The sequence below is a fragment of the Vidua macroura genome, chromosome 11, assembly GCF_024509145.1.
Source record: "Vidua macroura isolate BioBank_ID:100142 chromosome 11, ASM2450914v1, whole genome shotgun sequence".
Classification (NCBI taxonomy): Eukaryota; Metazoa; Chordata; class Aves; order Passeriformes; family Viduidae; genus Vidua; species Vidua macroura.
In genome coordinates this window covers 21,527,691-21,541,367 of record NC_071581.1, presented here as the reverse complement: position 1 = coordinate 21,541,367, position 13,677 = coordinate 21,527,691, and the positions used below count along the sequence as shown (strand labels likewise).

Sequence of the window (13,677 nt, the reverse complement as noted above, 5' to 3'; positions counted from 1 at the left end):
ACCAGCCCTGCCAGAGAGGGGAACTGCCCGCCTGTGCTGGACTGGGAACACTGGGATGAGCTGTGGGGAGGTGAGAAGCCATGCTCCGGGGGTCCTTAGGGCCACCCTCCCCTGTCACACCGTGGGGGACACCTGACCTGAGCCACACTCACCTGGGCACCCACGGCACGGTCTGGAGCTGCTCCTGCGGCAGAGAGCTGAGCCCCACCCCAAGCTTAATTAGCTAGATAATTAGGAGCCATCAGCACCAGCTGAGCCCCATCTGGGAGCAGCGACTTTGCCCCGTGGCACAGACGTGTGACCTCCCCGGGCTGCTCCAGGTGCCACCCGGGGACAGCGTGGGGACGTCATGCCCTGCCCCTGCTGTCACCCGTGGCTGTGCACACCCCGTGTCCCCCTGGCCCGGCCCCTCGGGCTGCCGGCGGCCGTGCCAGCCCCCGCAGTGTCCCCCACCCGACACAGGTGTTTAGCAGACATATTTATTTCTGTACACACTTATACACACAGCTCCCGGGGCAGCTCCATCCTCACTGCCGGGGCTGCCTCCGTGCAGGGTCCGCTCTGCGGCGGGGGCACCCCCAGATTTCCTGAGGTGCCGGGGCCAAGCCCGTGCCCCCCACGCCCCCACCCCAGCCCCGTAGTGTCTACGGGGAACAGCCCCCCCTACAGCCCCCAGGGCAGGGCCATGCACAGTCCTCCTGCCTCAGTTTCCCCCCGGGGCACAGGTTGGGGGCCGATCCCCCACCTCCAGTGTCCTCACCCCCCAACCCGGGTGAACTTTGGGGCTCCAGATGCCAAAGCTGCCCCGGTGGAGCCTCCTGGGTGGGGGGTCCTCCATCACCCCGACCCCTGCCCAGGGCGGGTGTCAGGCACCGGTTCCATCCCCCAGCCCCTGCAGCCCCCCGAGCGGTGGTGGGGGGCTCTGGGTGGGGGGGGTTACTTGACGTGCTCGGCGGCGTGGGAGGAGCAGTAATACTTCTTGTGGGCGATGAAGGTGGACAGGCTGCTGAACTTGATGTTGCAGAGGCGACAGTACCTGTGGTTGCCGTTGGGCACCGGGCCGGGCACGGCCTTGGCCGGGGGGGTCTGCACCCCCCTGTCCGTGTAGGCGGGGGGCGTGGGGGGCTTGCGGGCGGCTTCCCGCAGCGCCTCGGGGGCTCCGGGCGAGGCGGGGGCCCGGGGGGAGCCGGGGGGCCGGGGGCTGTCCCGTCCCTCCTTGGCGGTCAGGCTGTCCCGGCGGAGGCGGGGGGCGGGCGGGCGAGGAGGGGACGCCGCGGGCAGCGGGGGCTCGGGCGTCCTGCTGGCCCCGGGGGCCAGCGCGTCCGGGAGCCCCGGCCCGGGCCCCGCCGGCGGCTTGGCCACGAAGAGCCCGTGGGCGTTTCGGAAGTGCTCGAGGAGGTCGCCCTTGATGGCCCCGTTGAGGGGACAGTAGGGACAGGCGGCGAGGGGACCCTTGGCCCCCGGCGGTGGCAGGGAGCCCTTGGGGTGACGCTGCAGCGAGTCCGCCCCGGGGTAGGGGATGCCGGGGCTCCCCGCCGGGGCCGCCCTCAGCCGCACCCCTCCTTCGGGGTCCCCCTCGCCGGGGCTGCCGGGGCTGCGCCGGCCCTTGAGGGGGGCGGCCATGGCCCCCTTCATCTTCTGCAGGTGCTCCAGGGTGCGGGGCTGCAGCGGCGTGGCCGGGCACTGGTACTTCTTGTGCGCCAGGTACGCGTCCAGGCTGTTGAAGCTGATGCGGCACGCGGTGCACTCGTGGTAGTCGGCCAGGGGCAGCAGCGCCGGTGCCGGTGCCGGTGCCGGCTCGCTCTGCCACCGCGGCTTCTTGCTCAGGTCGATGGGACCCTCGGCGTCGGGGCTGGCGCGGGGCTCGGGGGCGGCGGCGGGCGGCTCAGCGGGCGGGGGCTCCGGGGCCGGCGGGGGCTCGGCGGGGCGGCGAGCGGCGCCGTGGATCTCGTAGAGCTTGCGGCGCTTGCGGGTGCGCAGCGGCTGCGGCAGGAAGGGCACTTTGGGGGCGGCGGGGCGGCGCAGGGGGGGGTCGTGCCGAGAGGCGCAGTAGAAGCGCTTGTGCACCACGTAGGTCTCGTGGCGGCTGAAGCGGATGTTGCACGCCTCGCACAGCGTCTTGCTGGGGTCCTCGTCCCCCTCGTCCCCCGCCGAGCTGCCCGGGCTCTGGCTGTCCTCGCTGCACCGCCCCGACCCCCCCTCCGCCTCGGGGGACCCCGCTTTGGCGCTCCCCTCTTCGGCCTTGCCCTCCGGCGCGGTGCCCGGCGGGGTGGCGTCGCGGCCGGCGTCCCCGTCCCCCGCTGCCGGGCTCTGCCCGTTGCCCGCCGGAGGGGACAGCAGCGTGCCGGGGGCGAGGGGAGCCTTGGGCGCCCCCGGGGGGGCTTTGAGCTTGCGTGCCCCGGCGGGGCTGTCCTCGGCCAGGTGCCGGCTGGAGCAGTACAGGCGCTTGTGCACGTAGTAGTTGTTGATGTTGTTGAAGGTGATCTCGCACTCGAAGCAGGTGGCCCCCTTGGGCACCGGCGTGCCCGCGTAGATGGCGGGCGGCACCGCGCCCCCGTGGCCCTGCTTCAGCCGGCTGTGCACCAGCTCCGACATCTTCGCCAGGATCTCTGACGCCTGCGGCACCACCGTGGCCTCGTGGCCGAACACGTACTGCGGGAGGAAGACGGTGCCGCCGGCCGTGCCCGTCCCCGGCTCGCTGGGCACGGGGCTGGAGCCCGGCGTGGGGCTGGCGAGCTCCGACTTGACCTTGGCCGAGGACAGGCTGCGGGGGGACGAGGTCCGGGAGCCGGCCTCGGGGCTGCCGGCCCCCTCCCCGCTCCTCGGCGCCTCCGCCTCGCTGGCCGGGCTGCCGGCCGGCTCCTCCTTGATGCGCACGGGCTCGCCGGACGTGGAGGAGGAGGAAGAGGAGGAGGATGCTGATGAAGGCCCTTCCCCGTTCTGCGGCTGGGCTGGGGGCGAGAGTTTGCCGGCCCTGGGGTCGGGGGGCGAGGCGGGCGGTGCCGGTGCGGTGTCGGGGCCGGGCAGCACCACGTGCTGCGGCAGGGCCGGCAGCGCCTCGGGCAGGAACGCGCCCAGGCTGCACTTCCGCAGGGACGCGTTGTTCGGCTGGCTCAGCCCTGCAGGGGGACAGAGGGTGACGGCGTCACCGGCAGCCCCGGCACAGGGATGATCAGCACCGGCATCACCGAGAACACCGGCACGGGGATGGTGCCCTGCCCCCCCATTATTGACACCCCCAGGGCAGGATCCTCACCCCGTTCCCTGTTCCACACATCCTGGCAGAGAGATGCTTGCCATGTCCTGTTCCCAACACCCCTGGCACAGGGATCCTGCTCTGTTCCCCATTCCCAATGTCCTGGCACAGGGACACTGACCCATCCCCACCTCCCTTCCCACCACCAGACCCAGCTGGGGACAAGCCCTCGGTGACGATGCCATCCTGTGTCCCCCATGGCCACAGCCCCAGGTCTCACCAGGAGCGAGGGGTTTGGCAGCAGGAAGGGCTGATCCAGGTGAGAACACCTCACCCTTGGAGCCCGGCTGGCAGATCATGTGGTTGGTGACCAGGTGGCTGTACAGGATGTCCCTCGTGGTGGAGATGAAGCCACAGCTGTGGCAGACACCTGAGGGGACAGAGCAGCGGGCTGAGCGGGCAGGGCAGGAAGGATCCCTGGAATGGGACAGGGCTGTCCCCGTGGGACACTCACCGTTCAGGGTGTCCGTGTGCACCTTCAGGTGCCGCTCACAGTTGGCCTTGGTGGTGAAGGCGGACAGGCAGATCAGGCAGACGAACGGCCGCTCCCCTGCCGGACAGACGGACACTCAGCGCTCAGGGGAGGGGGACAGGGACTGTGGGGACACCCACAGCGCCAGCTCCCTCTGCCTCTACAGGTCTGAGATGGGGGAAGACCTACAAGTGAGCTGTGCCAAACCAGTGACCCAGCTGGGGAGAGCCTCATCCCACTGCTCAGTGTGCTCCAGCCCTGCATCCTCCCTGCCCCTCCAGCAGCTCGGCTGGGCTCAGCCTCCTCTAACCGGTCACCATGCTGCCACCCCAAAGCCTCCAGATGAGGGGTGCCATGCCGTGCCGTGCCGTGCCGTGCCATACCGCTATGGCTTCGCATGTGGATCTCCAGGGAGCTGGCACTGGGACAGCTCTTCTTGCACTGTGGGAAGGGGCAGACCCTCTCGTTGGGATACGTCTCCTTGGGCTTCTCGTCCAGGGCGGGGGAGCCGGCGCCGGCGCTCTGCCGGCTGGCACAGTAGTACATCAGGTGGGCCTGGAGGTTGCGCTCGCTGCGGTACCAGATCCCGCAGTCCTTGCAGGGGAACACGTCCTCTGTGGAGAGCAAGGGACAGGGACATTGCTGTGTGACGGGCTGGGGAGCCCCGGCAGGGCCGCGGTGCTGCGTGTCCCTCCCTGCGTGTCCCTTGCCGTGTGTCCCTCCCTGCATGTCCCTCTCTGTGTGTCCCTCTCTGTGTGTCCCTCTCTGTGTGTCCCTCCCTGCATGTCCCTCTCTGTGTGTCCCTCTCTGTGTGTCCCTCTCTGTGTGTCCCTCCCTGCGTGTCCCTCCCTACGTGTCCCTTCCTGCATGACCCTCTCTGCATGTCCCTTTCTGTGTGTCCCTCCCCGCATGTCACTCCCTGCATGTCCCTCTCCTCGTGACCCTCTCTGCATGTCCCTCTCTGTGTGTCCCTCCCCGCATGTCCCTCCCCGCGTGTCCCTCCCCGCGTGTCCCTCCCCGCGTGTCCCCGAACTCACTGTTGACCACGGCGGTGGCCAGGATGGCGGCCATGCCAGCCTGCTGTGGCAGCAGCTGGATGTCCGAGTGCAGCGCCGCCGGGTACGGGGACTCGCCGGGCTCCGCTTTCACCCCGTGGTTGGGGACAGCCGGCGGCTCTGCCACCACGAAGGCGCTCAGGGGCTCGTCCTCCCGCAGCGCGCGCGTCGTGCGGCACCACAGGGCTTCGTCTGGAAAGGGGACAGCGGTGAGCGGGGATCGCTGGATCCCGTCCTGCCGCCCGCCTGGCCCGGCCCCTCTGTCCCGCCCTGTCCCCGCCGTGCCGGCAGCGGCCGCTGCTTCCTCCCGGCCGTGGCCTGGAGATGGCGGTGTCTGCCCGTGTGAGCCCCGCAGAGCCCGCCCGGAGCCGCCGCTCCGGCTTCTGCCCATCTCTGCACAGATCCCAGTGCCCATCCCTGCGACATGCCTGTGCGATCTCTGCGTCCATCCCTGCGACATCCCTGCGTCCATCCCTGCGACATCCCTGTGCGATCTCTGCGTCCATCCCTGCGACATCCCTGCGTCCATCCTGCGACACCCCTGTGCCCATCTCTGCATCCATCCCAGCGACATCCCTGCGTCCATCCCTGCGACACCCCTGTGCCCATCCCTGCGACATCCCTGTGCCCATCTCTGCATCCATCCCAGCGACATCCCTGCGTCCATCCCTGCACCCATTCCTACATCCATCCCTGCACCCATCCCTGTGCCCATCTCTGCATCCATCCTTCCTTACACCCAGCTCTGCACTCACCCCTCTGCCAATCCTTGTGCCCATCTTTACAACCATCCCTGCATCCATTCCTGTGCCCATCTCTGCATCCATCCCTGTAACATCCCTGTGCCCATCCTTACACCATCCTTGCTCCCATCCCTGTGCCCATCCTTACACCATCCTTGCTCCCATCCCTGTGCCCATCCTTACACCATCCCTGTGCCCATCCCTGTGCCCATCCTTATACCATCCTTGTTCCCATCCCTGTGCCCATCCTTGCTTCCATCCCTGTGCCCATCCTTACACCATCCCTGTGCCCATCCCTGTGCCCATCCTTATACCATCCTTGTTCCCATCCCTGTGCCCATCCTTGTTCCCATCCTTGCTCCCATCCCTGCTGGGACCCTCCCCAGCCCCGCTGGCTGCAGCCACCCAGGGAAGCTGGGACAGGGACAAGCCCGGGGACGGCCAGCAGTGGCACAGGGGGAGCAGACCCTGGCACAGGGGACATGGATGAGGACCCTTCCCACGCCCAGTGCCCCCAGTACCAACCCTTCCTGTAGATGACGGCGTTGGCATCGGGCTCTCCGGGCACGAGGGGCAGGAGGGACAGCCAGCAGCTCTCGTCCCCCAGCACCAGCGTCAGGGGGGGGGTCTGTGGGGCAGGGACAGGGGTCAGCACCGGGGTCACACTGAGGGGCTGCCAGGGGGGTCACATGCTCCCCAAAACGGGCTGGGGTCACACTGAGGGGCTGCCAGGGGGGTCACAGCACTCCCTGCTCAGCCCATGCCCAGCTCAGCCTCCCCGCATTCTAATGAATATTAATGAGCACAAGGGGGGGGAAATTAATCTCCCTGATCCTCCGATGGCTGCTGCAGTAACGATATGAAATCTAATTATCCATCCCAATATTTCCAACCCTCCAAGTCAGCCTGACAGTCACAGCCAGTTGGGGCCTTATCACTGCCAGGAGCAGAGTGCTGGCAGCGTGATAAAGCCCCCAGCGCATGTGTGTGACACTGGCACACGGGTGTGACACACGAGTGACACACTGGTACACAGGTGTGACACACTGGCACACGGGTGTGGCACACGAGTGACACACTGGCACACGGGTGTGACACACTGGCACACGGGTGTGGCACACGAGTGACACACTGGCACATGGGTGTGACACATGGGCACACGGGTGTGACACACGAGTGACACACTAGTACACAGGTGTGACACACTGGCACATGGGTGTGACACACGAGTGACACACTGGTACACAGGTGTGACACACTGGCACACGGGTGTGGCACACGAGTGACACACTGGCACACAGATGTGGCACATGAGTGACACACTGGTACACGGGTGTGACACACTGGCACACGGGTGTGGCACACAAGTGACAGACTGGCACATGGATGTGACACTGGCACATGGATGTGACACACTGGCACACAGGTGTGACACACTGGCACATGTGTGTGACATACTGGCACATGGGTGTGACACAATTGCACATGGGTGCATAGGTGTGACACTAACACATGTGTGTGACACACTGGTACATGTGTGTGACACTGGCACACAGGTGTGACACACTGGCACATGGGTGTGACACAATTGCACATGGGTGTGACACACTGGCACATATGTGTGATACTGGCACGTGTGTAACATTGGCACACGTGTGTGATGCTGGCACACAGGTGTGATGTGACACACTGGCACCTCTCATGGTGGCGGGGGACCCCCCGCCCCTGTGGATACGGGAAATGGGGCTGGGGGCTTTGGGACCCCCAGCATCCCCCCAGGGACGGGCACTGCTGGTGCCACATGGGCGGAGGGAGAGGAGGATCCCTTGGGAATTCTGCTCCCGCCTGCGGGTACCCCTGGATGGAGGTGCTGCCTGCGCTGCCCAGGACCCTGCAGCGCCCCGAGGTGCTCCCTGCACCCCAGGGTGCCCGTCCCGGCTCCCCGCGGCGGCCCCAGCCCGGCGTGAAGCCCTTCCTTGTTCTCCCTGGAACAAAGAGGTCGCTGTGTCGCTCCACACCGGCTGATAACCATCGGAAACCCTATCTGCTCCGCATCCGCCGGGACGGCGCATCCGCACGGCCCCTGCCCTCGCTGCAGCCCGGCCTGGGGGGGACACGGGCGCAGATGGACTCGGGGGACAGTCCCAGAGGGGCTCCACGTTCCCTTGGCAGCCCTGAGCTGTCTTGCCAGAGGGTTCCCACACCCTCCCGAGCAAGGATCTTTTGGGGGAGCCCTGTGGGATCAGGTGGGGGCGGGTAGGCATCTTCCTCCTCCTTCTCATCCTCCTCCTCCTGCTGCTCTTTTCCCTCCTGTTCTTTCTCCTCCTCCCTCAGCAGGCCATGGGGCCACATGGTGCTCCACACCACGGAGTATTAAAGCCACCCAGTGCTCCCAGCTCCCACCGAAACCCCAGGCTGGGATCATCTCCCACACAGAGATGAAGAGCAGAGCTGGGCAGGATTTGGGGGAGACCCCCTGCACCCCCCCCACCGCCGCCAGCAACAAAGAGGAAGGGACCTGAGGGTGACAGCCCCTATCAGGGATGGGGCTGCAATTCCTTCCTCCCTTCCCCGAGCAGAGATAGGGAGGGAGGAGAGTGGCAGAGGAGAGCAGGGCTGGGAATCATCAGCCGGGCTCGATAAGGGAGCTGCTGAAATGGGAGCAAAAATATTTAGACAATAAATGAAGTATCAGAAAAAAGCTGCGCATATCTTCGGGAAATCAATCATCCTGTACCGGGTGTCTGGACACACGGCGCCAACCGGGAGATAGGGAGCCAAACTGGGCAGATAAGGGTTAATCAAGGATTTAATTCAGCAAAGATAAACGGGCCTGAGCTTAAAAAAAAAAAAGAAAAGAAAAAAAAAAAAAAAAAAGAGCAAAGGAGAGAGGAGGAGGAGGAAGAGGTGGGGATGGAGCCAGGGCTTGAGGATCCTGGGCTGGAGCTGCCTGTGTGTGGCTTGGGGGGGATGTGGAGGGAAGGACGTGGCTGGGATGGAGGATCCAGAGCCTGAAAACACCCAGAGTCACACTCGTGGACGCCTCCCTCCTCTGCTGCTCCCCCGGGTGACGGCACTAATGGCCACCAACAGCCACCAGCCCCCAGTGTCCCCTCAGTGCTCCTCTCCTGCCCCTTCCCCAAGGCTGCTGGTGCTTTCCAGGCACCACCAGCATCCCCAGGGAGCAAATCTGGGGTGGGAAAGCCAGATCCCATCGCCTCTGTGAGCAGACAGGTGCCACCAAGCAGCCAGTGCAGAGGGGATGGCAACCTCCTGTCCCCTGCCCGTGGGAACGCCCTGGGCTGGCAGGGAAACCTCCTGGGCACTCAGACCAGGAGATTCCCAGGGCTGAGGAGCTCAGGCAGGGACTTCCCTTCCCAAAGCATTTGTTTCCTCAGGACTTGCCCCGCGGGTGGCTCCTTACCGTGTCGCCGTGCCCCGGCGACGCCGGCTCGCTGTGGATGCTGCCCGGGAAGGGGCCCCAGGAGAAGCCCTCGGGGAGGCTCCGGCGGCTCCGGACCCGTCTCTGCCCATCCTGCACCTCCAGTTCCAGCTCATCTGCGGGGAGACACGCACAGCGTCAGCGGGGTGCGCCCCCAAACCCCCCCCCGGCCTGCGGCACCCCCAAATCCTGGGGGGTGTGGGCACCCGGCTGGAGCCGGGAGCTGCTGCTGGGTGTCCCGAGGGGGGGATCCAGCCCCTGCCCCGGGGGTCCCGGCACAGCCCGGGGAGCGGAAGGAGCGCTTCCCATCCCCGCACCCGAAGTCGCAGCAGCTTCAGGGCTTAATGGCTTTGATTATCTGATAAGGCTCCGGTTTAATGGGTTAGATAACATGTGAATACGCTATGAAGGCTGCTCGAAAATGTTTTAACTGTGCCTTTGTCTTTGGGAGCGCAGATAAGATGGCAGGTAACCAATACCCAGATGGATGTGCTGCCTTGCCCCTCGCCGCCGGCTGCCGCCCCCCAAAACCGAGCTGCTCCCCGGGGACAGCGAGCCCAGCCCTGCCCGTGCTGCGGCCGGGAACGCTCCGAGCACCGCGGGGTCACCCCCGGCCCGGCACTGCAGGACAAAGAAGCCCCCTCCGGCCCCGAGGGGCCGCAGCCGGTGCCGTGGGCAGGGAGGAGGCTGCGCTGGCTGAAGGCAAAATTGCCTTTGGAGCCGGGAGCGCGGGGAGGATAAAGCGATCCCATGGCTGCGGAGATTGAAATCTGATGTGTTTATTAGCAGGGCTGACATCTGGATCCTCCCGGCGCTGGGGTGAGCTGAGGTGAGCGCCTGGGTGGTGTCACCTGCCATCGCCCAGGTGCCACCGGCACCCGCGGGTCCCCTCTGTCCACCCCAGGCCACTGGGCACTGCTCGGAGCACGTCCCAGGGGAGCAGCCGCTGCCACCTCGGCAGGACCTGCCGCCCACCGGGAGGTGTCCAGGCTCCCCGAGGTGTTTGGGGTCACCAGGCTGGTCCCTGTCACCCTCCAGCTCTGTGCCACAGCCCCCAGCACTGCTGGTGCCGGGCTCTGCCTCACCTCCCCTTCCCACTCCTGCAGCCTGGGAGCCCCTGGAGCCGGCGTGCTCCCAGAGCCACCCTGGCCATGGAGATCCCAGCTCTGTTTCTAGCTGGGATCTCATCCCTGCAAAGGGTTTTGGGAATGAGCATGGCATGGGCTGTGCCTGCCCTGCATCCCTGGCATCCTCCCACCCCACATCCCCCCCATTCCTGGCATCCTCCTGCCCTGCATCCCCCTGCCCGTTTCCTCATCAGCCCCACCTCAGCACAGGGAGGAGGAGGAGGGATGAGGACTCTGAGGAGCTGTTGGGATTTATTCCCTGGCACAAACTGAGCCTGAGGAAGGGTCCCTGAAGGACTGGGGGCAGGCAGGGAGCAGAGTGGCCTCGGGGCTGAGCGGGGCAGTCGGACCCTCACATTATTCCCCATTTCCAGCACCTCCCATCTGATTCCCAAAGTGCTGCTGGGGTGCTGGACTCCCCCCACCCTCAGCATCCCCGAGCTGCCCTCCTTCCCCTCCACCCCTAAACCCCCAGCAGAGCCCCAGCAGTGCTGGCTCCCCTCTGCCTTTGCCACCCCGAATATCCCGGCTGCTTTTTGGGGACCGGAGCCCAACGGCCGCGTCCCCCTGCGGGTGCCCCCCCCGCGGTGCCCCCCCCCCCTTTCCCCGTCTCACTGGTAATCAGCAGCGTTTGGGTCAGGAGACCATGTCTCCGAGATAAGAGCATTCGCCTGACACTTCCCATGTCAGAGCACTTCATCTTGTGTGTATCAATCCCCAGCAGAGAAAACACGCAGGCGCTGATAAAGAGAAAACCGTTCCAGACAGGGGGACAAAAATAGTGCTGCCAGAGCCGGCCCCGTTCCCGCCAGCGCCCCGCGGCCTCCACCCACCCAAAAGTGGGGTGCTGGAACCCCACCGACGGGGCTGAACCCCTCTGTGGTGCTGAGAGCTCCTCCAGCGGGATGGGTGTCCCTGGGCCAGCCAGGGATGCTGCCAGAGCCCCTGCGCTGCGCCCACGTTAACGCAGCGAGGGAAAAAAGGAGGGAAAAGATGATTTTTTTTTTTTTTCCAGCTAAACACACAGCACTGCTGAGTGGGAGTAGGGAAGGTGATGGGGAGGCCTGGGAGATGCTGCGTGCTCCACGCTGGGAACAAAGCCCAAAGGCAGCAAGCTGTGTCCCCACGTGGGGACCACCAGGCCGCAGGGAGCGATCCCACCGTGGATCCAGGCATATCCCGCTGCCTGCAAGGTTGGGAAGAGCTGCTGCCAGCCCCTGGGGTGTCCTGGAGCAAAGTCCTTGAGCTGCAGCTCCCTGTGGGATCCCCTGGCAGGTGAACACCCCCCAGGTATCTCACCTGGCCATCGGTCCCTCGTTATCAGGGAGCAGGGCTTATCTCCCAGCTCATTAACCAAATTGGGCAGGGACCAGCCTGTTTGCTCTGGGGCACAGAGAAAAGCAGCAGGGAGGAAGGAAGGGAAGGGAAGGAAGAAGGAAAAGCCCCCGGAGAGCCAGGTGCACCTGCCTGGTGTGACACGGATGAGGGAGCACGGGGCTGCTCCCGGCTTGCCTTCCCATCGAGAGATTCCAAAGGAATCGGCTGAGCTGTGCCAGGAGCAAAGATTAATCCTGTCACCACCCCGTGGCCGAGCAGGCATGGCTGGCACCCACATTCCTGGGTCCAGGGTGGGCACAGGGGAGGGAGGAAGCCTGTGGGGATGCACAATTCCAGGGAAGCATCACTGAGCCTTCCTCCAGCACAGGGTGTGATGGAGATGAACGGCCAGAGCCCACGGGCACGGTGACCACAGCATTCCCAGGGCCAGGGAGAGGAGTGGCACTGCCAGGAGCAGCGCTGGAAGCTCTGGAGATGCAACCACAGCCAGGCACCTCCATTTGCTTTCCCTGTGGGAGCGAGCAGGAGGGAAGGGCAGAAGGCCCCCAGACAAACCCACTCATCCCTCATCCCCATCCCATTCCAAGCTCTTCCCGCATCCCTTTGCCTCAGCTGCATCCAGAGGACTTGAACCACATCCAAACCACTGCTCTGCCCCTCAGTGGGCAGCTGGGCTCGGAGGTCCCTGCAGTGTTTGCAGCTGCCTGGATACTATCGGGATAAATACTGCCACCAGTGTGTCATGGGATCACATCCCGGGATCAGCCGCCTTGCTCCGATTAAATTCAGCGCCCTGTGCCAGCCTGGGGGGCACGCCAGACCCAGCCCTGGTGATGGAGAGACTGGGAAATGGGGATGGATGGGTGGGTGGACCTCCAGATTCCTGCTAAGGGGCTGAACAGTTTGTTTGGATGTGATTCCAGTCCTGTGGATGCAGCTGAGGCAAAGGGATGCGGGAGCAGCTCGGAATGGGATGGGGTGGGATGGGTGGGTTTGCCTGGGGGCCCTCTGCCCTTCCCCATACAAGGAGAGCCTGGATGTGGCTGCACCTCTGGAACAATCCAGGAGCAAACGTGGGCGGCTGCAGGAGCTGGCCTGGCAGTGGGATGGAAGGATGGATGGATGGAGGGATGGATCCATCAATGGGTACCCAACCTCCCATGGCTCTCCTGCTCCTGCCTGGGGGAATCCGAGCTGGAGAAGCCCCATTCCTCCCCATTTCCCCCCGTCCCGGCCCCAGCTGCTGTTTTTAGAAGCGGTGAGAGCGCGGCGGAAGGAATAAATCCTGACAACTCAACTACTGCAATGATGTGATGGCACCGCTCCGATAAGATGGAGGGAGCCGATTGGGAAGAGTCTTAAGCTGTGAACACGCAGCATCTCCACTCTTCACCTCCGCTCACAAAGGGAAATCTCTCCAAAGGGGCTAAGGAGATTATCCCGGCTTTGCCGTCCCGGGTGCTCGAGTAATCAGGGCAGCCTCGGGGACGACAAAGGAGTGAGGAGGGTTTAAATCGAGCCTTGCTGGGCTGCGCCTGCCTGGGCTCAGCCTGGGCGTGCTCTGCGGATGGAGAGGGGATGGCTGTGGCAGAGCTGGGCTCTGCCCCCCGGTTTGGGGTGCTGGGGACGCCCCGGTGGGGCGGGAGCCGGGGTGGGGGGGGGGATTTCTGCCCTTATCTCTGCTGCCCATCGCTTGCCACTTATTGATTGTTTGCTGCCCGAGTCCAAAAGCGACTCCTTATCGGGCTGAACCCTGCCCCCGGATAATGGAGCAGCCAGGCCCTGCCCCGTGGGCACCACCCGGCACCCGGGGGGGCTGGACAGGGGGGCTGCACCCCAAAAGGGCTCGCTCCTGCTCGCCAGCTGCGGGGCACAGCTGGCCGGCGCTGGCGCCGGGGTGGCAGCGGCCGTGCCGTGTGTTCCCCGGGATCACCCCACGGAAGCTGGGGTGCCCTGCCCCTGCAGGATGGGCTGATAAGCATTCCCGGGACATTTGCCTTTGGGGTGTTGCTGTGCCTTGCTGGGATGGAGCTGGGAGGGGGTCCCCCATCCCTGAGGTGCTGCCATCCCCAGGGGTGTCATCCCTCATGGCAAGGGGTTCCCATCCCAGGAAAGAACTGGGACTGTGCCTGCAGGGGTGTGGATGGGAACACCGGGAATAACATCAGGAAAGACTCAGGGAGGATGGGAAGCAGGAAAACTTCCTGGCTTCCCTGGGGATGCCAGGACCTCTGTGCCAGGGGT

At 65.3% G+C, this 13,677-nt stretch overlaps 1 protein-coding gene across 1 annotated transcript in view; it reads right to left on the bottom strand.

Annotated features, from left to right (window-relative positions):
* Positions 1–483: 483 nt before the first annotated feature.
* Positions 484–13,677, bottom strand: part of ZFPM1 (zinc finger protein, FOG family member 1) — a 34,997-nt gene continuing 21,803 nt past the window's right edge. The window contains exons 4-10 of the mRNA XM_053987072.1: positions 8,951–9,084; positions 6,052–6,154; positions 4,766–4,975; positions 4,112–4,342; positions 3,711–3,806; positions 3,477–3,626; positions 484–3,119 (exon numbers count right to left, since the gene is read on the bottom strand). Coding sequence (XP_053843047.1) covers positions 937–3,119; positions 3,477–3,626; positions 3,711–3,806; positions 4,112–4,342; positions 4,766–4,975; positions 6,052–6,154; positions 8,951–9,084 — 3,107 coding nt within the window. The 3' untranslated portion in view covers positions 484–936. The remainder of the gene's footprint in view (positions 3,120–3,476; positions 3,627–3,710; positions 3,807–4,111; positions 4,343–4,765; positions 4,976–6,051; positions 6,155–8,950; positions 9,085–13,677) is intronic.